The sequence below is a fragment of the Ranitomeya variabilis genome, chromosome 7 (assembly GCF_051348905.1).
Source record: "Ranitomeya variabilis isolate aRanVar5 chromosome 7, aRanVar5.hap1, whole genome shotgun sequence".
NCBI lineage: Eukaryota > Metazoa > Chordata > Amphibia > Anura > Dendrobatidae > Ranitomeya > Ranitomeya variabilis.
In genome coordinates this window covers 10630100-10655321 of record NC_135238.1, presented here as the reverse complement: position 1 = coordinate 10655321, position 25222 = coordinate 10630100, and the positions used below count along the sequence as shown (strand labels likewise).

The 25222-nt window shown below is 45.8% G+C and overlaps 1 protein-coding gene across 1 annotated transcript in view; it reads left to right on the top strand.

The window, feature by feature from the left end:
* Positions 1–25222, top strand: part of LOC143785328 (uncharacterized) — a 125597-nt gene that overhangs the window by 43338 nt on the left and 57037 nt on the right. Inside the window, exon 6 of the mRNA XM_077274079.1 lies at positions 18566–18691. Coding sequence (XP_077130194.1) covers positions 18566–18691 — 126 coding nt within the window. The remainder of the gene's footprint in view (positions 1–18565; positions 18692–25222) is intronic.

Genomic DNA, 25222 nt, shown 5'->3' with positions numbered 1-25222 from the left:
GGAACAAGCACAGAGAGGCTTCTGATAACATTGTTGACCGGCAAGCAACTAACAGAGCAGCAAGGTTATATAGCGACTCCCACATCTTGATGGGAACAGGTGAACAGAGAAGATGAAGACACCAGTTCAATTCCACCAGTAGCCACCGGGGGAGCCCAGAATCCAAATTCACAACAGATGACACAAGATCCACCATTCACAATAGGTAATGTCACAGCTCACCTCCTCCTCCTGTACAATGACTGATAACACCTCTATATACAGTAGATAACACAGGATCCACCATTCACAATAGGTGATGTCATAGCTCACCTCCTCCTCCTGTACAATGACTGATAACACCCCTATATACAATAGATGACACAAGATCCACCATTCACAATAGGTGATGTCATAGCTCACCTCCTCCTCCTGTACAATGACTGATAACTCCTCTATATACAGTAGATAACACAAGATCCATCATTCACAATAGGTGATGTCACAGCTCACCTCCTCCTCCTGTACAATGACTGATAACACCTCTATATACAGTAGATAACACAGGATCCACCATTCACAATAGGTGATGTCATAGCTCACCTCCTCCTCCTGTACAATGACTGATAACACCTCTATATACAGTAGATAACACAGGATCCACCATTCACAATAGGTGATGTCACAGCTCACCTCCTCCTGTACAATGACTGATAACACCTCTATATACAGTAGATAACACAGGATCCACCATTCACAATAGGTGATGTCACAGCTCACCTCCTCCTCCTGTACAATGACTGATAACACCTCTATATACAGTAGATAACACAGGATCCACCATTCACAATAGGTGATGTCACAGCTCACCTCCTGCTCCTGAACAATGACTGATAACACCCCTATATACAATAGATGACACAAGATCCGCCATTCACAATAGGTAATGTCACAGCTCACCTCCTCCTCCTGTACAATGACTGATAACACCTCTATATACAGTAGATAACACAGGATCCACCATTCACAATAGGTGATATCATAGCTCACCTCCTCCTCCTGTACAATGACTCATAACACCTCTATATACAGTAGATAATACAGGATCCACCATTCACAATAGGTGATGTCACAGCTCACCTCCTCCTCCTGTACAATGACTGATAACACCTCTATATACAGTAGATAACACAGGATCCACTGTTGTGAATTCTTGTCTTGGGCTCCCTCCAGTGGTTGTTGGTGGTAGTGCAGTTGTCTTGGGGTTGTAATCCAGGGCAGGTGTTTCTGCTGATTTCACCTCTATTAGGTATTTGAGTGTGCAGGATCCATGAATCCTTGCCAGTTGTCCATTGTACTTGGAGGGATTGCATCTCTCTCTGGTTCCTCATGCCCTGCTGCCAACTCAGCTAAGTGTCTGGTTTTTTGTCTCTGTGCACACATGCAGTGTGCTTTGCAGTTCAGTGCAATTCATTGTGTTTTTGTCCAGCTTAGACTTTGTTTGGATATTTCAGTCATGCTGGATTCTCAGGAGATGCAGATATACTTTCTATGTCTTTAGTTAGATGTAGAATATTTGTATTACCTGCTGTGGATAATTTTAGGATTTTAATACTGACCGCTTAGAATTCTGTCCTATCCTTTTCTGTTTAGCTAGAAGTGCCTCTTTTGCTAAATCCTGTTTTCTGCCTGCGTGTGTTTTTCCTCTTATACTCACAGTCAATATTTGTGGGGGGCTGCCTATCCTTTGGGGTTCTGCTCTGAGGCAAGATAGAATTCCCAATTCCATCTATAGGGGTATTTAGTGTTATGGTTCCCAATGGCAAGGGAACCTCAGAAGCATAGAAAAAACGGACAGGCTCTCGGGTGATGGAAACTAGAGCTGACCGCGATGCTAAACCTATACACCACACTAGAAGTAGCCAGGGGGCGTACCTGCGTTTTCTCTAGACGCCTCGTGCCAGCCGGAGAACTAACTACCCCTGGTAGAAGAAACAGTCCTGGCTTGCCTCCAGAGAATGTCCCCACAGGAGATAGTAGCCCCCCACATATAATAACAGTGAGTTCAGATGAAAAGACACACGTAGTATGAAAGCAGATTTAGCACAGCGAGGCCCACTTAACTAGATAGCAGAAAGATACAATAGTGGACTTCGCGGTCAGCTACAAAACCCTATCAAAACACCATCCTGAAATTACCTTAACTCATGTGACAACTCGTGCCACTGGAGTGGTAATTTCAGCCCAACAAGAGCTTCCAGCTGCAGAGATTCACATAACTGCAAACTGGACAAACATACAAAAAATAGACTTAAGGACTGAATAGTCCAACTTAGCTGAGCAGCAGACTGGGAGCAGGAACATGCAACAGAATGACTCTGGTTACATTGATGGCCGGCATTAGAATGACTGAGGAGCAAGGCTAAATAGGATACTCCCACATCCTAATAGGAACAGGTGAACTGAGAAAGCAAGGCTTGCAGGACACCAGTACCACAAGAGACCACCGGGGGAGCCCACAAACCAAATCACAACAGTACCCCCCCCCTAAGGAGGGGGCACCGAACCCTCACAAGAACCACCAGGGCGATCTGGATGAGCCCTATGAAAGGCACGGACCAAATCAGAGGCATGAACATCAGAAGCTGTAACCCAAGAATTATCCTCTTGACCGTAGCCCTTCCACTTCACCAGATATTGAAGTCTCCGTCTGGAAACACGGGAGTCCAAGATTTTCTCCACCACGTACTCCAATTCACCCTCAACCAGCACAGGAGCAGGAGGCTCAACAGAAGGCACAACTGGTACCTCATACCTCCGCAATAATGACCGATGGAAGACATTATGGATAGCAAAGGATGCTGGGAGGTCCAAACGAAAAGATACAGGGTTAAGAATTTCCAAAATCTTATAAGGACCGATGAACCGAGGCTTAAATTTAGGAGAAGAGACCCTCATAGGGACAAAACGGGAAGACAACCACACCAAGTCCCCAACACGAAGACGAGGACCAACACGACGATGGCGATTAGCAAAACGTTGAGTCTTCTCTTGGGACAACTTTAAATTGTCCACCACCTGCCCCCAAATACGATGCAACCTATCCACCATAGTATCCACTCCAGGACAATCCGAAGATTCCACCTGACCAGATGAAAAACGAGGATGGAACCCCGAATTGCAAAAGAAAGGGGAAACCAAAGTGGCAGAACTGGCCCGATTATTAAGGGCAAATTCAGCCAACGGCAAAAAGGTGACCCAGTCATCCTGATCAGCAGACACGAAACACCTCAAATAAGTCTCCAAGGTCTGATTAGTACGCTCCGTCTGGCCATTTGTCTGGGGATGAAATGCAGACGAAAAAGACAAATCAATGCCCATCCTGGCACAAAACGCCCGCCAAAATCTGGACACAAACTGGGATCCCCTGTCGGAAACTATATTCTCCGGGATACCATGCAACCGAATCACATTCTGAAAAAACAGGGGCACCAACTCAAATGAGGAAGGCAGCTTGGGCAAGGGCACCAAATGAACCATCTTAGAAAAACGGTCACACACCACCCAGATGACAGACATTTTCTGAGAAACAGGGAGATCAGAAATAAAATCCATAGAGATGTGTGTCCAAGGCCTCTTCGGAACAGGTAAGGGCAACAACAAACCACTAGCCCGAGAACAACAAGGCTTGACCCGAGCACAAACATCACAAGACTGCACAAAAGTACGCACGTCCCGAGACAGGGAAGGCCACCAGAAGGACCTAGCCACCAAATCTCTGGTACCAAAAATTCCCGGATGACCTGCCAACGCAGAAGAATGAACCTCCGAGATGACTCTACTGGTCCACTCATCCGGCACAAACAATCTACCAGGCGGACAACGATCAGGCCGATCCGCCTGAAACTCTTGTAAAGCACGTCGCAGGTCTGGGAAGACAGCAGACAATATCACCCCATCCTTAAGGATACCCGTAGGTTTAGAATCACCAGGGGAATCAGGTTCAAAACTCCTAGAAAGGGCATCCGCCTTCACATTTTTAGTACCTGGCAGATATGAGACCACAAAATTAAACCGGGAGAAAAACAACGACCAGCGCGCCTGTCTAGGATTCAGACGTCTGGCCGACTCAAGATAAATCAAATTTTTGTGATCAGTCAAGACCACCACCTGATGTTTAGCACCCTCAAGCCAATGACGCCACTCCTCGAATGCCCACTTCATCGCCAAAAGCTCCCGATTACCGACATCATAGTTTCGCTCGGCGGGCGAAAATTTTCGAGAAAAGAACGCACAAGGTCTCATCACTGAACAATCTGAACTTTTCTGCGACAAAACCGCCCCCGCTCCGATCTCGGAAGCATCAACTTCCACCTGAAAAGGAAGTGAAACATCAGGCTGGCGCAACACAGGAGCAGAAGAAAAGCGGCGCTTAAGCTCCCGAAAGGCCTCCACAGCAGCAGGAGACCAATATGCAACATCAGCACCTTTTGTAGTCAAATCAGTCAAAGGCTTGACAACGCTAGAAAAAGCAGTTATGAATCGACGATAAAAATTAGCAAAGCCCAAAAATTTCTGAAGGCTCCTAAGAGAAGTCGGTTGCGTCCAGTCACAAATAGCCCGAACCTTCACAGGATCCATCTCAATAGAAGAGGGGGAAAAAATGTACCCCAAAAAAGAAATCTTCTGAACCCCAAAAACACACTTTGAACCCTTTACAAACAGAGAATTGGTCCGTAAAACCTGAAAAACCCTCCTAACCTGTTGAACATGAGATTCCCAGTCATCCGAAAAAATCAAAATATCGTCCAAATACACAATCATAAATTTATCCAGATATTCACGGAAAATATTGTGCATAAAAGACTGAAAGACCGAAGGGGCATTTGACAGACCAAAAGGCATTACCAAATACTCAAAATGGCCCTCGGGCGTATTAAATGCGGTTTTCCACTCATCCCCCTGCTTAATTCGCACCAAATTATACGCACCGCGAAGATCAATCTTAGAGAACCACTTCGCCCCCTCAATGCGAGCAAATAAATCTGTCAGCAATGGCAAAGGATACTGATACTTGACTGTGATCTTATTCAAGAGTCTATAATCAATACAAGGTCTCAAAGAACCATCGCTTTTAGCTACGAAAAAGAACCCCGCTCCTAAAGGAGACGAAGAAGGACGAATATGTCCCTTTTCCAAGGACTCCCTAATATACTCTCGCATGGCAGCATGTTCAGGTACAGACAGATTGAATAGACGACCCTTAGGAAATTTACTGCCAGGGATCAAATCTATGGCGCAATCGCAATCTCTGTGAGGAGGAAGAGAATTAAGAGTAGATTCCTCAAAAACCTCACGATAATCAGACAAAAACTCAGGAATTTCAGAGGGAATAGATGAAGCAATGGAGACCAAAGATGTGTCCCCATGATTTCCCTGACATCCCCAGCTTAGTACAGACATTGTTTTCCAGTCAAGGACTGGGTTATGAGTTTGCAACCATGGCAATCCCAGCACCAACACATCATGTAGATTATACAGTACAAGGAAGCGAATCACCTCTTGATGGTCTGGAGTCATACGCATAGTCACTTGTGTCCAGTATTGTGGTTTATTACTAGCCAATGGTGTAGAATCAATACCCTTTAACCCCTTAGTGACAGAGCCAATTTGGTACTTAATGACCGAGCCAATTTTTACAATTCTGACCAGTGTCACTTTATGAGGTTATAACTCTGGAACGCTTTATCGGATCCCGCTGATTCTGAGATTGTTTTTTCGTGACATGTTGTACTTCAAGTTAGTGGTAACATTTCTTCGATATTACTTGCGATTATTTATGAAAAAAATGGAAATATGGCGAATATTTTTAAAATTTTGCAATTTTCAAACTTTGTATTTTTATGCCCTTAAATCAGAGAGATATGTCACAAAAAATAGTTAATAAATAACATTTCTCACATGTCTACTTTACATCAGCACAATTTTGGAAACAATTTTTTTTTTTGTTAGGGAGTTATAAGGGTTAAAAGTTGACCAGCAATTTCTCATTTTTACAACACCATGTTTTTTTTAGGGACCACATCACCTTTGAAGTGATTTTGAGGGGTCTATATGATAGAAAATAACCAAGTGTGACACCATTCTAAAAACTGCACCCCTCAAGCTGCTCAAAACCACATTCAAGAAGTTTATTAACCCTTTACGTACTTCACAGGAACTAAAACAATGTGGAAGAAAAAAATGAACATTTTACTTTTTTTTGCAAACATTTTACTTCAGAACCATTTTTTTTAATTTTCACAAGTGTAAAAACAGAAATTTAACCACAAATTTTGTTGTGCAATTTTTCCTGAGTACGCCGATACCCCATATGTGGAGGTAAACCACTGTTTGGGCGCACCGCAGAGCTTGGAAGTGAAGGAGCACCGTTTGACTGTTTCAATGCAGAATTGGCTGGAATTGAGATCGGACGCCATGTCGCGTTTGGAGAGCCCCTAATGTGCCTAAACAGTGGAACCCCCCACAAGTGATACCATTTTGGAAACTAGACCCCTTAAGGAACTTATCTAGATGTGTGGTGAGCACTTTGAACCCCCAAGTGCTTCACAGAAGTTTATAACGTAGAGCCGTGAAAATAAAAAATCGCATTTGTTTTCACAAAAATGATTTTTTCGCCCACAAATTCTTATTTTCACAAGGGTAACAGGAGAAATTAGACCACAAAAGTTGTTGTGCAATTTCTCCTGAGTACGTCAATACCCCATATGTGGGGGTAAACCACTGTTTGGGCGCACCGCAGAGCTTGGAAGTGAAGGAGCACCGTTTGACTTTTTCAATGCAGAATTGGCTGGAATTGAGATCGGATGCCATGTCGCGTTTGGAGAGTCCCTGATGTGCCTAAACAGTGGAAACCCCCCACAAGTGATACCATTTTGGAAACTAGACCCCTTAAGGAACTTATCTAGATGTGTGGTGAGCACTTTGAACCCCCAAGTGCTTCACAGAAGTTTATAACGTAGAGCCGTGAAAATAAAAAATCTCATTTTTTCTACAAAAATGATCTTTTTGCCCCCAAATTTTTATTTTCACAAGGGTAACAGGAGAAATTAGACCACAAAAGTTGTTGTGCAATTTCTCCTGAGTACGTCGATACCCCATATATGGGGGTAAACCACTGTTTGGGCGCACCGCAGAGCTTGGAAGAGAAGGAGTGTCGTTTTACTTTTTCAATGTAGAATTGGCTGGAATTGAGATCGGACGCCATGTCACGTTTGGAGAGCCGCTGATGTGCCTAAACAGTAGAGACCCCCCACATATGACACCATTTTGGAAACTAGACCCCTTAAGGAACTTATCTAGATGTGTGGTGAGCACTTTAAACCCCCAGGTGCTTCACAGAAGTTTATAACGTAGAGCCGTGAAAATAAAAAAATCGCATTTTTTCTACAAAAATGATCTTTTTGCCTCCAAATTTTTATTTTACCAAGGGTAACAGGAGAAAATGGACCCCAGAAACTGTTGTACAATTTGTCTTGAGTACGCCGACACCCCATATGTGGGGGTAAACCACTGTTTGGGCGCATGGCTGAGCTCGGAAGCAAAGGAGCGCCATTTGACTTTTTAATGCAAAATTGACTGGAATTGAGATCGGACGCCATGTCGCGTTTGGAGAGCCCCTGATGTGCCTAAACAGCAGAAACCCCCCAAAAGTGACCCCATTTTGGAAACTAGACCCCCCATGGAACTTATCTAGATGTGTAGTGAGAACTTTGAATGCCCAAGTGCATCACAGAAGTTTATAATGCAGAGTCGTGAAAATAAAAAATATATATTTTTTAACAATAAAGATTTTTTAGCCCCCAAGTTTTTATTTTCACAAGGGTAACAAGAGAAATTGGACCCCAAAAGTTGTTGTCCAATTTGTCCTGAGTATGCTGGTACCCCATATGTGGGGGTAAACCACTGTTTGGGCGCACGGCAGAGCTCGGAAGGGAAGGAGTGCCATTTTGGAATGCAGACTTTGATAGAATTGTCTGCGGGCGTTATGTTGCCTTTGCAGACCCCTAATGTACCTAAACAGTAGAAACCCCCAACAAGGGACCCCATTTTGGAAAATAGACCCCCCAAGGAACTTATCTAGATATGTGGTGAGAACTTTGAATGCCCAAGTGCTTCACAGAAGTTTATAATGCAGAGTAGTGAAAATAAAAAATATTTTTTTTCCCACAAAAAAGATTTTTTTAGCCCCCAAATTTTTATTTTCACAAGGGTAACAAGAGAAATTGGACCCCAAAAGTTGTTGTCCAATTTGTCCTGAGTATGCTGGTACCCCATATGTGGGGGTAAACCACTGTTTGGGCGCACGGCAGAGCTCGGAAGGGAAGGAGCGCCATTTTGGAATGCAGACTTTGATAGAATTGTCTGCGGGCGTTATGTTGCGTTTGCAGACCCCTAATGTACCTAAACAGTAGAAACCCCCACAAGTGACCAAATTTTGGAAACTAGACCCCCTAAGGAACTTATCTAGATATGTGGTGAGAACTTTGAAAGCTCAAGTGCTTCACAGAAATTTATAATGCAGAGTAGTGAAAATAAAAAAATATATTTTTTTCCAACAAAAAAGATTTTTAGCCCCCAAGTTTTTATTTTCACAAGGGTAACAGGAGAAATTGGACCCCAAAAGTTGTTGTCCAATTTATCCCGAGTACGCTGATGCCCCATATGTGGGGGTAAACCACTGTTTGGGCGCACGGCAGAGCTCAGAAGGGAGGGAGTACCATTTGACTTTTTTAGCGCAAAATTGGCTGTCGTGTTTGGAGACCCCCTGATGTACCTAAACAGTGGAAACCCCCCAATTCTAACTCCAACCCTAACCCCAACACAGCCCTAACCCTAATCTCAACCCGATCCATAATCCTAATCACAACCCTAACGATAATCACAACCCTAACCCCAAAACAGCCCTAATCTCAACCCTAACCATAACCCTAATCAAAACCCTAAATCCAACACACCCCTAACCCTAATCCCAACCCTAACCCTAATCCCAACCCTAATCCCAAACGTAACACTAATCCCAACCCTAATCCAAACCCTAACCCTAATCCCAACTCTAACCCTAACTTTAGCCCCAACCCTAACTTTAGCCCCAACCCTAACCATAACTTTAGCCCCCGTCGTCACAAAAAAAGTTCAATGTAACCTTTATTTGTACGTCGCGTCCGCCATTTCCGCGGATGCGTGGCCGTAACTCTGCCCCCTCCTCCCCAGGACATAGACTGGGCAGCGGATGCGTTGAAAAACTGCATCCGCTGCCCACGTTGTGCACAATTTTCACAACGTGCGTCGGTACATCGGGCCGACGCATTGCGACCGCCCCGTACCGACGCAAGTGTGAAAGAAGCCTAAGGCTACTTTCACACTAGCGTCGTACTCGGCCCATCGCAGTGTCGGGCCGACGTACCGACGCTAGCGTTGTAAGCGCCGCACAACGGGTGCAGCGGATGCTGTTTTTTCAACGCATCCGCTGCCCCATTGTGAGGTGCGGGGAGGCGGGGGCGGAGTTCCGGCCACGCATGCGCGGTCGGAAATGGCGGACACGTCGCACAAAAAAGTTACATGTAGTTTTTTTTGTGTCGACGGTCCGCCGAAGCACGACGCATCCGTCGCACGACGGATGCGACATGTGGCAATCCGTCGCAATGCGTCGCTAATGCAAGCCAATGGAGAAAAAACGCATCCTGCAAGCACTTTTGCAGGATGCGTTTTTTCTCCAACGACGCATTGCGACGGAAGCCAAAAAACGCTAGTGTGAAAGTAGCCTAACCCTAACCCTAGCCCTAACCCTAACCCTAAATTTAGCCCCAACCCTAACCCTAACTCTAACCCTAACTCTAACCCTAACCCTAACCCTAACTCTAACCCTAACCCTAACTCTAACCCTAACTCTAACCCTAACCCTAACTCTAACCCTAACCCTAATTTTAGCCCCAACTTGTCTTCTCCTGCCGGCCGGCAGATGGCAGCAGATGGCGGGCGCACTGCGCATGCGCCCGCCATGATGAAAAAGCCGGCTGGCAGGAGAAGACAGAAGAGGACCCAGGGACCCCGGGTGAGTATGATAGGGTCCCCGAATCCCCCTATTTCTCTGTCCTCTGATGTGCGATCACATCAGAGGACAGAGAAATAACTGATCGCTTTTTTTTTTTTTTTTTGCGGTCGCCGGTAAACTGTTAATTACCGGCGATCGCAAAGCAGGGGTCGGTGCAAACCGACCCCGATCATGTTCTTTGGGGTCTCGGCTACCCCCGGCAGCCGAGACCCCAAAGAACATCCGGGTGCCGGGCGGCGGGCGCACTGCGCGTGCGCCCGCCATTTTTTCCCGGAAAAAAGATGGCGGCGCCCATGGGGAGACACGAGGAGCACCGGGGGAGGTAGGTAAGTATTGGGGGGCTATTGGGGGCCATCGGGGACCACATTTCTCTGTCCTCCGATGTGCGATCACATCGGAGGACAGAGAAATTAAACGGCAAATCGCGTTTTTTTTTTTTTGTTGCGACCGCCGGTAAACGGTTAATTACCGGCGATCGCAACTCGGGGGTCGGTAAAAACCCCCCGAATCATGTTCTCTGGGGTCTCGGCTACCCTCGGCAACTGAGACCCTAGAGAAAATCCGACTCTGGGGGGCGCTATTCACTTTTTCCACAGCGCCGTTAATTAACGGCGCTGTGGATTAAGTACCCTTAGCGGCCGCCGTTAAAAGGCGTATCGGCGGTCGTTAAGGGGTTAAAGGTATAGGAACCTCCAGAGGCTCTAGATCAAACCCACAGCGTCTGGCAAAGGACCAATCCATTAGACTCAAAGCGGCGCCAGAATCCACATAAGCATCCGCGACAATAGAAGATAACGAACAAATTAGAGTCACAGACAAAATAAACTTGGACTGCAAAGTGCCAATAGCAGAGGATTTATCAACTTTCCTTGTTCGTTTAGAGCATGCTGATATAACTGAGTAGAATTTCCACAATAGAAGCACAAGCCATTTTTGCGCCTATAATTCTGTCGTTCGCTTCTGGACAGAAAACTATCACATTGCATACTCTGTGGTGCCTTCTCAGAAGACACCGCCAAATGGTGCACAGGTCTGCGTTCCCGTAAACGCCGATCAATCTGAATAGCCATTGTCATGGACTCATTCAGACCCGTAGGCGCAGGAAACCCCACCATGACGTCCTTTACAGCATCAGAGAGACCTTCTCTGAAAATTGCCGCCAGAGCGCACTCATTCCACTGAGTAAGCACAGACCATTTTCGAAATTTTTGGCAATATATTTCGGCTTCATCTTGCCCCTGAGAGAGGGCTATCAGGGCTTTTTCAGCCTGTATCTCTAAATTTGGTTCCTCATAAAGCAACCCTAAAGCCAGAAAAAACGCATCCACATTGAGCAACGCAGGATCCCCTGGTGCCAATGAAAATGCCCAATTTTGAGGGTCACCCCGCAGTAAAGAAATAACAATTTTTACCTGCTGGGCAGGATCTCCAGCAGAACGAGATCTCAGCGAAAGAAACAATTTACAATTGTATTTAAAATTCAGAAAACAAGATCGATCTCCAGAAAAAAACTCCGGTATAGGAATTTTAGGTTCAGACCGAGGAGCATGTAACAGAAAATCTTGTATATTCTGAACTTTAGCGGCAAGATTATTCAAATTTGTAGCCAGACTCTGGGGATCCATATTTCAACAGATAAAGTCTGAGCCATTCAGGGGTTAAGAGGAGAGGAAAGCAGGAGACTGCAATTAGAGCAGGAGTGCAATTTCAGAGGAAGTGAAAAAAAAAAAAAAAAAATTTCACACAGTTCCTTTTCTCTCCTGCTTCAGCCTATAGATTAAACATGTGGCCGGCCATACTGTTATGGTTCCCAATGGCAAGGGAACCTCAGAAGCATAGAAAAAACGGACAAGCTCTCGGGTGATGGAAACTAGAGCTGACCGCGATGCTAAACCTATACACCACACTAGAAGTAGCCAGGGGGCGTACCTGCGTTTTCTCTAGACACCTCGCGCCAGCCGGAGAACTAACTACCCCTGGTAGAAGAAACACAGTCCTGGCTTGCCTCCAGAGAATGTCCCCACAGGAGATAGTAGCCCCCCACATATAATAACGGTGAGTTCAGATGAAAAGACACACGTAGTATGAAAGCAGATTTAGCACAGCGAGGCCCACTTAACTAGATAGCAGAAAGATACAATAGTGGACTTCGCGGTCAGCTACAAAACCCTATCAAAACACCATCCTGAAATTACCTTAACTCATGTGACAACTCATGCCACTGGAGTGGTAATTTCAGCCCAACAAGAGCTTCCAGCTGCAGAGATTCACATAACTGCAAACTGGACAAACATACAAAAAATAGACTTAAGGACTGAATAGTCCAACTTAGCTGAGCAGCAGACTGGGAGCAGGAACATGCAACAGAATGACTCTGGTTACATTGATGGCCGGCATTAGAATGACTGAGGAGCAAGGCTAAATAGGATACTCCCACATCCTAATAGGAACAGGTGAACTGAGAAAGCAAGGCTTGCAGGACACCAGTACCACAAGAGACCACCGGGGGAGCCCACAAACCGAATCACAACAATTTAGTCCTCCGGCTGTGTCAAGGTGTCTAGGACGTGTTAGGTACACCCCACGGCTACTTCTAGTTGCGGTGTTAGATTAGGGTTTGCGGTCAGTACAGGTGCCACCTACTCCTGAGAAAGTCTCTCATGCGGCTCCAAGGTCACCGGATCATAACAGTACAACTGGCCAACAATGAGTTAAATGCATCTCAGAAGAAGGGAAGAAAGAGCCATTTTTTTCTGTAGCCTGCTCTGTCTTTTCTTCCCTCTTTTCCTCTGGGTGACTGAGGAGACTTGTGCTAGCATGGATGTTCAGGGATTAGCTTCTCGTGTAGACCAGCTTGCTGCTAGGGTACAGGGTATTTCTGATTATATTGTTCAGACTCCGCTTTTAGAGCCTAGGATTCCTACTCCTGATTGTTTTTTTGGGGACAGGTCCAAATTTTTGAGTTTTAATAACAATTGTAAACAGTTTTTTGCTCTGAAGCCTCGTTCCTCTGGTGATCCCATTCAGCAGGTTAAAATTGTCATCTCCCTGCTGCGTGGCGACCCTCAGGATTGGGCATTTTCCCTGGAATCTGGGAATCCGGCCTTGTAGATGCCTTTTTTCAGGCTCTAGGACTATTATATGATGCACCAAATTCTGTGGATCAAGCAGAGAAGACCTTGTTGGCCCTGTCTCAGGGTCAAGAAGCGGCAGAATTGTATTGTCAGAAATTTAGAAAATGGTCTGTGCTGACTAAATGGAATGAGGATGCTTTGGCGGCAATTTTCAGAAAGGGTCTTTCTGAATCCGTTTAAGATGTTATGGTGGGGTTTCCCACGCCTGTTGGTCTGAGTGATTCTATGTCTCTGGCCATTCAGATTGATCTGCGCTTGCGGGAGCGCAGAACTGTGCGCGCTGTGGCGTTGTCCTCAGAGCAGATGCCTGAGCCTATGCAATGTGATAGGATTCTGTCTAGAGCGGAACAACAAGGATTCAGACGTCAGAATAGGTTGTGTTTTTATTGTGACGATGCTTCTCATGTCATTTCAGTCTGCCCTAAGCGTACAAAGAGGATCGCTAGGTCATTTACCATCGGAACTGTACAACCTAAATTTCTGTTATCTGTGACCTTGATCTGCTCATTGTCGTCATTTTCTGTCATGGCGTTTGTGGATTCAGGCGCCGCTTTGAACTTAATGGACTTTGAATTTGCCAGACGTTGTGGTTTCCCCTTGCAGTCTTTGCAGAACCCTATTCCTTTAAGGGGCATTGACGCTACACCTTTGGCTAAAAATAAACCCCAGTTTTGGACACAGGTGACCATGTGCATGGCACCAGCCCATCAGGAAGATTGTCGCTTTCTGGTGTTGCATAGCTTGCATGATGCTATTGTGCTGGGCTTTCCATGGTTGCAGATACATAATCCTGTGCTGGATTGGAAATCTATGTCTGTGACTAGTTGGGGTTGTCAGGGTGTTCATAATGACGTTCCTTTGATGTCAATCTCCTCTTCCTCCTCTTCTGAAGTTCCAGAGTTTTTGTCTGATTTTCAGGATGTATTCGATGAGCCCAAGTCCAGTTCCCTTCCACCGCATAGGGACTGTGATTGTGCTATTGACTTGATTCCAGGCTGTGTTTCCTCAGGGCCAACTTTTCAACCTGTCTGTGCCGGAACATACCGCCATGCGGAGTTATGTTAAGGAGTCTTTGGAGAAAGGGCATATTCGGCCATCTTCTTCACCGTTGGGAGCGGGATTTTTTTTTGTTGCTAAGAAGGATGGCTCCTTGAGACCCTGTATTGATTATCGCCTCTTGAATAAGATCACGGTCAAGTTTCAATACCCTTTGCCTTTGCTTTCTGATTTGTTTGCTAGGATTAAGGGGGCTAGTTGGTTTACTAAAATTGACCTTCGGGGGGCATATAATCTTGTTCGTATTAAGCAGGGTGACGAATGGAAAACTGCATTTAATACGCCCGAAGGCCATTTTGAATACCTTGTGATGCCATTCGGGCTCTCTAATGCTCCATCTGTTTTTCAGTCCTTCATGCATGATATCTTCCGGAATTATCTTGATAAATTCATGATTGTATATTTGGATGACATCTTAATTTTTTCCGATGATTGGGAGTCTCATGTGAAACAGGTCAGGATGGTATTTCAGATCCTTCGTGATAATGCTTTGTTTGTGAAGGGGTCTAAGTGTCTCTTTGGAGTGCAGAAGGTTTCTTTTTTGGGCTTCATTTTTTCCCCCTCATCTATAGAAATGGATCCGGTTAAGGTTCAGGCCATTCATGATTGGATTCAGCCCACATCTGTGAAGAGCCTTCAGAAATTTTTGGGCTTTGCTAATTTTTATCGCCGTTTCATTGCTAACTTCTCCAGTGTGGTTAAACCCCTGACCGATTTGACGAAGAAAGGCGCTGATGTGACGAATTGGTCCCCTGTGGCTGTTTCTGCCTTTCAGGAGCTTAAACGCCGATTTACTTCTGCCCCGGTGTTGCGTCAGCCGGATGTTTCTCTTCCGTTTCAGGTTGAGGTTGACGCTTCTGAGATTGGGGCAGGGGGCGATTTGTCTCAGAGGAATTCTGATGGTTCCTTGATGAAACCGTGTGCCTTCTTTTCCCGTAAGTTTTCGCCTGCTGAACGCAATTATGATGTCAGCAATCGGGAGTTGTTGGCTATGAAGTGGGCGTTTGAGGAATGGCGACATTGGCTTTAGGGAGCCAAGCACCGTATTGTGGTCTTGACCGATCATAAAAATCTGATTTACCTCGAATCTGCCAAACGGCTGAATCCTAGACAGGCTCGATGGTCCCTGTTTTTCTCCCATTTTGATTTCGTGGTCTCGTATCTTCCGGGTTCTAAGAATGTTAAGGCTGATGCCCTCTCTAGGAGTTTTTTGCCTGATTCTCCTGAGGTACTTGATCTGGTCGGCATTCTGAAGGAAGGGGTGGTCCTTTCTGCCATTTCCCCTGATTTGCGACGGGTTCTGCAGGAATTTCAGGCTGACAAACCTGACCGCTGTCCAGTGGGGAAACTGTTTGTTCCTGATAGATGGACTAGTAGAGTGATTTCTGAGGTTCATGGTTCTGTGTTGGCTGGCCATCCTGGTATTTTTGGTACCAGAGATTTGGTTGGTAGGTCCTTTTGGTGGCCTTCTTTGTCGCGTGATGTGCGTTCTTTTGTGCAGTCCTGTGGGACTTGTGCGCGGGCCAAGCCTTGTTGTTCCCGTGCTAGTGGGTTGCTTTTGCCTTTGCCGGTCCCTGAGAGGCCCTGGACGCATATTTCTATGGATTTTATTTCAGATCTTCCGGTTTCCCAGAGGATGTCGGTTATCTGGGTGGTTTGTGACCGGTTTCTAAGATGGTTCATTTGGTGCCGTTGCCTAAATTGCCTTCCTCTTATGATTTGGTTCCGTTGTTTTTTCAGCATGTGGTTCGTTTGCACGGTATTCCGGAGAATATTGTGTCCGACAGAGGTTCCCAGTTTGTTTCCAGGTTTTGGTGGGCCTTTTGTGCTAAGCTGGGCATTGATTTGTCTTTTTCTTCCGCATTTCATCCTCAGACAAATGGCCAGACCGAGCGAACTAATCAGACTTTGGAAACTTATTTGAGATGCTTTGTGTCTGCCGATCAGGATGATTGGGTGGCTTTCTTGCCATTGGCCGAGTTTGCCCTTAACAATCGGGCTAGTTCGGCTACCTTGGTTTCGCCCTTCTTTTGTAATTTTGATTTTCATCCTCGTTTTTCTTCGGGGCAAGTTGAACCTTCTGATTGTCCTGGTGTGGATTCTGCGGTTGACAGGTTGCAGCAGATTTGGTCTCATGTGGTGGACAATTTGGTGTTGTCTCAGGAGGAGGCTCAGCGTTTTGCTAACCGTCGTCGGTGTGTTGGTTCCCGGCTTCAGGTTGGGGATTTGGTTTGGTTGTCTTCCCGTCATGTTCCTATGAAGGTTTCTTCCCCTAAGTTTAAGCCTTGGTTTATTGGTCCTTATAGGATTTCTGAGATTATCAATCCGGTGTCTTTTCTTTTGGCCCTTCCGGCCTCTTTTGCCATCCATAATGTTTTCCATAGATCTTTACTGCGGAAATATGTGGTGCCTGTTGTTCCCTCTGTTGATCCTCCTGCTCCTGTGTTGGTTGATGGGGAGTTGGAGTATGTGGTTGAGAAGATTTTGGATTCTCGCTTTTCGAGGCGGAGGCTTCAGTACCTTGTCAAATGGAAGGGTTATGGCCAGGAGGATAATTCTTGGGTTTTTGCCTCTGATGTCCATGCTGCTGATTTTGTCCGTGCCTTTCATCTGGCTTGTCCTGATCGGCCTGGGGGCTCTGGTGAGGGTTCGGTGACCCCTCTTCAAGGGGGGGTACTGTTGTGAATTCTGCTCTTGGGCTCCCTCCGGTGGTTGTTGGTGGTAGTGCAGTTGTCTTGGGGTTGTAATCCAGGGCAGGTGTTTCTGCTGATTTCAGCTCTATTAGGTATTTAGGTGTGCAGCATCCATGAGTCTGTGCCAGTTGTCCATTGTACTTGGAGGGATTGCATCTCTCTCTGGTTCCTCATGCCCTGCTGCCAACTCAGCTAAGATAAGTGTCTGTTTTTTTGTCTCTGTGCACACATGCAGTGTGCTTTGCAGTTCAGTGCAATTCATTGTGTTTTTGTCCAGCTTAGACTTTGTTTGGATTTTTCAGTCATGCTGGATTCTCAGGAGATGCAGATATACATTCTATGTCTTTAGTTAGATGTAGAATATTTGTATTACCTGCTGTGGATAATTTTAGGATTTTAATACTGACCGCTTAGAATTCTGTCCTATCCTTTTCTATTTAGCTAGAAGTGCCTCTTTTGCTAAATCCTATTTTTCTGCCTGCGTGTGTCTTTCCTCTTATACTCACAGTCAATATTTGTGGGGGGGGCTGCCTATCCTTTGGGGTTCTGCTCTGAGGCAAGATAGAATTCCCATTTCCATCTATAGGGGTATTTAGTCCTCCGGCTGTGTCGAGGTGTCTAGGATTGTTAGGTACATCCCACGGCTACTTCTAGTTGCAGTGTTAGTTTAGGGATTGCGGTCAGTACAGGTACCACCTACTCCTGAGAAAGTCTCTCATGCGGCTCCAAGGTCATCGGATCATAACAATCCACCATTCACAATAGGTGATGTCACAGCACACCTCCTCCTGTACAATGACTGATAACACCTCTATATACTGTACATAGCACAGGATCCACCATTCACAATAGGGGATGTCATAGCTCACCTCCTCCTCCTGTACAATGACTGATAACACCTCTACATACAGTAGATAACACAGGATCCACCATTCCCAATAGGTGATATCACAGCTCACCTCCTCCTCCTGTACAATGACTGATAACACCTCTACATACAGTAGATAACACAGGATCCACCATTCCCAATAGGTGATATCACAGCTCACCTCCTCCTCCTGTACAATGACTGATAACACCTCTATATACAGTAGATAACACAGGATCCACCATTCACAATAAGGTGATATCACAGCTCACCTCCTCCTCCTGTACAATGACTGATAACACCTCTACATACAGTAGATAACACAGGATCCACCATTCCCAATAGGTGATATCACAGCTCACCTCCTCCTCCTGTACAATGACTGATAACACCTCTATATACAGTAGATAACACAGGATCCACCATTCACAATAGGTGATATCATAGCTCACCTCCTCCTCCTGTACAATGACTGATAACACCTCTATATACAGTAGATAACACAGGATCCACCATTCACAATAGGTGATGTCACAGCTCACCTCCTCCTCCTGTACAATGGTCTTTGCAAACGCTCATTAGATGCTGGAATACAACAGGTAGGGGCAGAGTTGGATCATTACTGCTAATGTACATGTGTTGTTTCTTGAAAGAAAGAGGAAATGGACTTTAAAAAGTGAGAACCAGATATGTATAATCATTTCACATTGATCTTATCCAGGTTATTCAGACTAACAAGCTCGGGAATGGATTCCACTTGTTTGACGTCCCGGCGTATGTACGAAATGCCTGCACTAAAAAGAAATACATTGTGTCAGGACCACAAGGTGCATTTATATCACCCAAGGTAAATGGGAGGGAAAGTTTGTGCTGCTGCTTCCAACTAAAGGAAAGAGAATTTTCAGTAATAAATGAGGCTTTCCGTGATGTCCTACATCAGCAGCACCAATGGGGATATAGCAATTAACCATCTGTCATGATCCTATGGTAGGATTTGAGCAGGAGCCTCGGGGGTTAATGCTGGTGGCCTCCCTTTGGATAGGGGAGGGCTTTTTATAGCTGTGGGAGGCTTGCATCCTTGTCAGTTATACTTCTGCCCTTGGCTGAGTTTAGTGACCCCTGTATGCTTGAGTGTTTTGTGCCTTGAGAGTTTTCATCCAGTTTTGACCTGGTCTGTCCCCCATGTCGCACTTGCCTGTCGATTTAGGTTCTGTTTGTGGATATTCTGGTTTTCTGACCCCGGCTTGGTTTCTGACTTCCCTTTCGGTTGCTCCCTCGGTCCTGGTATTACCCGCTCGGTTTCCTGACACCCGCTTGTATCCGGTTTCTCTTCTGTTTATACGCTTGTCAGTGCCCCAGCTTGTCACCCCCCCTGTTGTACCCTTGGAGCTCCGCTGATTGCTCCGGGAGCTCCGGCGGCTGGGCCCGGCCCCTCCTCCTGCTATCACGTGGCGCAGGTCCTGCATGCCTGCGACCGTGCCGTTTTGTGTCTGCGGGTGTTCTGCATAGTACGGGACTCGTGTCCGGACCTGGACAGGTTGGTCATGGGGTCCCTTACATTTTAAATGACCACAACAGTAGCCTTCTGTGGTTAGGGTGCAGTATGGACTCGATGCACACCCTGTCTGAGCAGGTGCAGCACCTGTCTCAGATGCTGCAGGAACTAAGCCTAGAGTAGCAAGCCCAGTCCCAACAGCAGGTGACGGACATGGTTCAGGCGGCTCTGTCCTCGGGAATTCAGGGGGCAGGGGCTAGAGAAGTCACTCTGTTCCCTCCCGAACCCCCCGGTTAAATTACCTGATATGTTTTCTGGTAACAAAAAAGAATTTAGAGTCTTTAAGGAGGGCTGCAAGCTCTTCTCTTTAAGACCCCGCTCCTCTGGAGAAGAAAGTCAGAGGGTGGGCATTGTCATGTCTCTGTTAAGGGGGGCTCCACAAGCCTGGGCGTACTCTCTCCCCTCTATGGCCCCTGAGCGATTGTCGGTGGATGCATTTTTTGAGGCCCTAGGGCACATTTACGATGAGCCTGATAGAGTGCGTCTGGAGGAGGATAATTATTATCGTAAATTTATTTGGGGTTTTTTGCAGGTGGTTAAACCCCTTACTGATCTTACCAGCAAGGGGGCGGATGTAAAAGATTGGCCAGGGGCCGCCAAGGAGTATTTTTTGGCATTAAAAAAATGTTTCATGTCCGCTCCGATTTTGGTACAACCTGATTCGATCAAACCATTTATTGTGGAGGTGGACGCTTCTAATCTAATCTTAAGCCATGTGCCTTCTTTCCGAAGAAGTTCTCTTCCTCCGACAGAAATTATGATGTGGGCAATAGAGAACTTCTTGTGGTCAAGTTGGCATTCGAAGAATGGAGGCACTTTTTGGAAGGGGCGGCTCACCCGATTACTGTGATCGTGGATCATAAAAATTTGGCATATATTGAGTAGGCTAAAAGATTGATCCCTAGACAAGCTCGTTGGTCGCTTTTTTTTTTTCACGGTTTCAGTTTTCTGTTACTTTTCGTCCTGGTTCTAAGAATGTGAGAGCCGATGCGTTGTCTTGAAGTTTTGAGCCTGTGTCTCTCCCCGAGCCGCCGTCCTCCATTCTTCACCCCGGGGTGGTGGTAGCGGGGATCTCGTCTGAGTTGTAACGAGAGATTGTGGGAGTTCAATCTTTGGCCCCTGCTTCCAAGCCAAGAGATAAATTGTTTGTCCCGGACCAATTTCGGACTAAACGCCTTCAGGAATTTCATGAGTCTAGGTTTAGTGCCCATCCTGGGATCGCGGCCACGCAATAGGCGGTGGCAAGGGTTTTTTGGTGGGCCTCACTGGGTTCTGATGTAAAAATTTTTATATCTGCATGTGAGGTTTGTGCACGTTCCAAAGCACTCATAGCCGGCCGGCTGGGGAACTGGTGCCTTTACCGGTTCCTGAGAGACCATGGACTCACTTGTCCATGGACTTCATTACCAATATCCCTTCGTCCAGGGGTAATACTGTGATATGGGTGGTGGTGGATAGGTTTTCTAAGCAAGCCCATTTTGTTCCTTTAGCCTCTTTACCCTCAGCTGAGACTTTGTCCATATTGTTTGTTGAGCATGGGGTCCGTTTGCATGGGGTACCCCTGAATGTTGTGTCTGACAGAGGTGTGCAGTTTGTGGCTAAATTTTGGATGGTGTTCTGTAAGAAATTGGGTATTTCTTTGTCTTTTTCTTCCGCATATCACCCGGAGAGTAATGGGCAGACAGAGCGCACCAATCAGTCCTTGGAACAGATTCTTAGGTGTTTGACCTCTGTCAGGCAGAATGACTGGTTCAACGCTTTACCTTTGGCTGAATTTGCCTTCAACAAGTGGGTATGTCAGTCCACTAGTATGTCCCTTTCTGGTCAATTATGGCTTTAATCCTCATTTTGGGGAATTCTCACGATTGGATTCCGGTTGTCCTGGGGAGGAGGGATCTGTTCAGCGGTTAAAGGGACTCTGTCACCTGAATTTGGAGGGAACAATTTTCAGTCATATGGGCGGGGTTTTCGGGTGTTTGATTTACCCTATCCTTACCCGCTGGCTGCATGCTGGCTGCAATATTGGATTGAAGTTCATTCTCTGTCCTCCATAGTACACGCCTGCGCAAGGCAAGATTGCCTTGTGCAGGCATGTACTACGGAGGACAGAGAATGAACTTCAATCCAATATTGCAGCCAGCATGCAGCCAGCGGGTAAGGAAAGGGTAAATCAAACACCCGAAAACCCCGCCCATATGACTGAAAATTGTTCCCTCCAAATTCAGGTGACAGAGTCCCTTTAAGGGATCTGTGGACTGAGGTATGGCGTAATATTTCCAGGGCTCAAGGGAGGTACAAGTTGTTCGCTGATAGAAAGAGAACTCCGGGTCACATGTTTCAGGTTGGGGAGAAGGTTTGGCTTTCCACACGGAATATCAACTTGAAGGTTCCATCTGCCAAATTAGGCCCTAAGTTCATCAGGCCTTACGAGATTGTGGAAATAGTCAATCCGGTAGCCTATACATTGTGTTTTCCAGCCTCATTTAAATTGTCTAATATGTTCCATAAATCTCTGTTAAAATCATTAGGGTCAGTCAAGGAAGATTTTGGGTCAGCACCCCCTCCGGTGTTGGTGGAGGGTCACAGGGAATTTTAGGTTGGACACATCGTGGATTCTCGGCTGGTGCGCCGCTTTTTGCAGTATCATTCCCCAACTCCAGTCCTCAAGAGCCACCAACAGGTCGTGTTTTCAGGATTTCCTTAGTATGGCACAGGTGATGGAATTGTTGCCTGTCTAGATGATGGGATTCTCACCTGGGCAATACTAAGGAAATCCTGAAAACATGACCCGTTGGTGGCTCTTGAGGACCGAACTTGGGGAACATTGCAGTATCTGGTGCACTGGAAAGGGTATGGGCCGGAGGATCGCTCATGGGTTCCTGCTCACTTGGTGCATGCTGACCGTCTGGTTCGAGCATTTCATGCCAAACATCCAGGGAGGCCTGGGGGTCCAGTGGCCCCCCGTTGAGAGGGGGGTACTGTCATGATCCTATGGTAGGATTTGAGCAGGAACCTCGGGGGTTAATGCTGGTGGCCTCCTATGGTTAAGGGAGGGCTTTTTATAGCCGTGGGAGGCTTGCATCCCTTGCATCCTTGTCAGTTATACTTCTGCCCTTGGCTGAGTTTAGTGACCCCTGTACGCTTGTGGGTTTGTGCCTTCTGCCTGCCTTGTGAGTTTTCTTCCTGTTTTGACCCGGTCTGTCCCCCATGTCGCACTTGCCTGTCGATTTAGGTTCTGTTTGTGGATATTCTGGTTTTCTGACCCCGGCTTGGTTTCTGACTTCCCTTTCGGTTGCTCCCTCGGTCCTGGTATTACCCGCTCGGTTTCCTGACACCCGCTTGTATCCGGTTTCTCATCTGTTTATACGCTTGTCGGCGCCCCAGCCTGTCACCTCCCGGTTATACCCTTGGAGCTCCACTGATTGCTCCGGGAGCTCCGGCGGCTGGCCCCGGCCCCTCCTCTTGCTATCACGTGCCGCAGGTCCTGCATGCCTGCGACCATGCCGTTCTGTGTCTGCGGGTGTTGTCAACCTGTCCCGTTCTGCATAGTACGGGACTCATGTCCGGACCGGGACAGGTCTGTCATGGGGTCCCTTACACCATCCTTTGGGTGAGTACTGTTCACCGCGGACAGTAGGACTGGTATGCCGAAGGCTGACTCTCCTGATCCCCGGAAGGTAATGGCCGAACTCCAAGAGGCTGTCCTGCAGATCTGCTCAATAGGTTTGCAGCTTCTCTCCTGCCCATGAGATGGACATAGCCCTAGCTGAGTGGGCTCTTATAGCCTGCGGAGCCTGACGGCCTGCCTGCTCATAGCAAATAGTAATAGTCTGCCTCAACCATTGGGATAAGGAGACTTTTGATAACCTCTGACCTGTTCTTCTCTGCAAAGGAAAGGAAGAGATGTTTTGATTCCAGTACCGTTTTGTGCAGCTCACATACGCCTTTAGAGCCCTGCCAACGTCCAGGGAATGCAGGAGGCTTTCTTTATATGGATACAAAACTGGCACCTCTATCTGTTGGTTTATATTAGAGAAGGCAGACACCTTTGGGGTAAAAGGAGGTGGTGTTCTTAATGGAACTTGATCCTGTAGTAATATAAGAAAAGGCTCTCTGGAAACCAGAGCCTGAATCTTAATCCCTCGGTTTTGCGAAAACGCATGCACAACACAAACCAGGTTAAAAAAAAATCGCAGTATTCTCACCTACCGGGGTTCCCACGCACCGATGGTCCCGGCAGCTAGCGTTCCTAGTAATACATTGCGAAATCTCGCGAGAAGTCACGGTCTCGCGAGACTGTGACTTCTCGCGAGATTTCGCAATGTATTACTAGGAAGTAACGCTAGCTGCCGGGAACATCGGTGATGCTGCGCGGGAACCCCGGTAGGTGAGAATATTGCGATTTTTAAATTTTTTTATTATTTTTAACATTCTATCTTCTTACTATTGATGTTAAATCAAAAACTAATAGTAACACCTTTCGGGATAGAATATATATATATATATATATATATATATATATATATATATATATATATATATATATATATCTCAATATATGTGAAATATGATAAAAAATATAGACAAATAAATAGAGTAAAACCACCTGGTGTACTAAAAAACAATTGAGTAAATAATTACTCACAAAGTGCAAGAAACCAACACTATGGAAAACCATAAAAAGTTCCCAGACAATAGAGATAATTAAAAATTAAAAATGTATTTATTGATACGAATGACAGTAGTATAATAGTTAAAACAATTAAAAAATGTGCACACACTAAAATGAAATTTCAACCAGACTGAAAATAGAATATTATTATTTTATCTCATTCTATTTTCAGTCTGGTTGAAATTTCATTTTAGTGTGTGCACATTTTTTAATTGTTTTAACTATTATACTACTGTCATTCGTATCAATAAAGACATTTTTAATACTATTATCTCTATTGTCTGGGAACTTTTTATGGTTTTCCATAGTGTTGGTTTCTTGTTACTATTGATGCTGCATAGGCAGCATCAATAGTAAAAAGAGAAGGAGAGCGAGAGAGAATTTCCCTGACGGGAAATTCTTCCACGCATGCTCTCTTTGAAAAGGCGTGACCCGTCGCTGGATTCCTGCTTTTCACAGGTAGCGACGCATCCTGCGCCCATAGGCTTCCATTGTAGCCAGTGACGGGCAGCGCAGGATGCATCGCTGACCGAATTTCCGACGTGCAGAAAAAACGTTCCTCTGAATGTTTTCTCTGCCCGACGGACCGTTTTTTTATGCAGGATCCAGTGAAAGACTGATGAAATGGAAGGCCATCCACCACAATCCGTCGCTAATACAAGTCTATGGGAAAATGCAGGATCCTGCATTCTCAAAAAACGACGGATTGTGACGGAAGCTGACAGACGGAAGTGTGAAAGAGGCCTAAGTGGATCAGGGGACAATCTTTTCCCCAGTACTGCTGACAGGGCAGATATCTGGACTCTGATAGTATTATTTCTTTATTTATTTTACTCACTTATATAGCGATATTAATTCCACAGCTTTACAAACATTATTGGCACTGTCCCCATCGGGGCTCACAATGTACAGGTCCTTCTAAAAAAATTAGCATATAGTGTTAAATTTCATTATTTACCATAATGTAATGATTACAATTAAACTTTCATATATTATAGATTCATTATCCACCAACTGAAATTTGTCAGGTCTTTTATTGTTTTAATACTGATGATTTTGGCCTACAACTCCTGATAACCCAAAAAACCTGTCTCAATAAATTAGCATATTTCACCCGACCAATCAAATAAAAGTGTTTTTTAATAACAAAC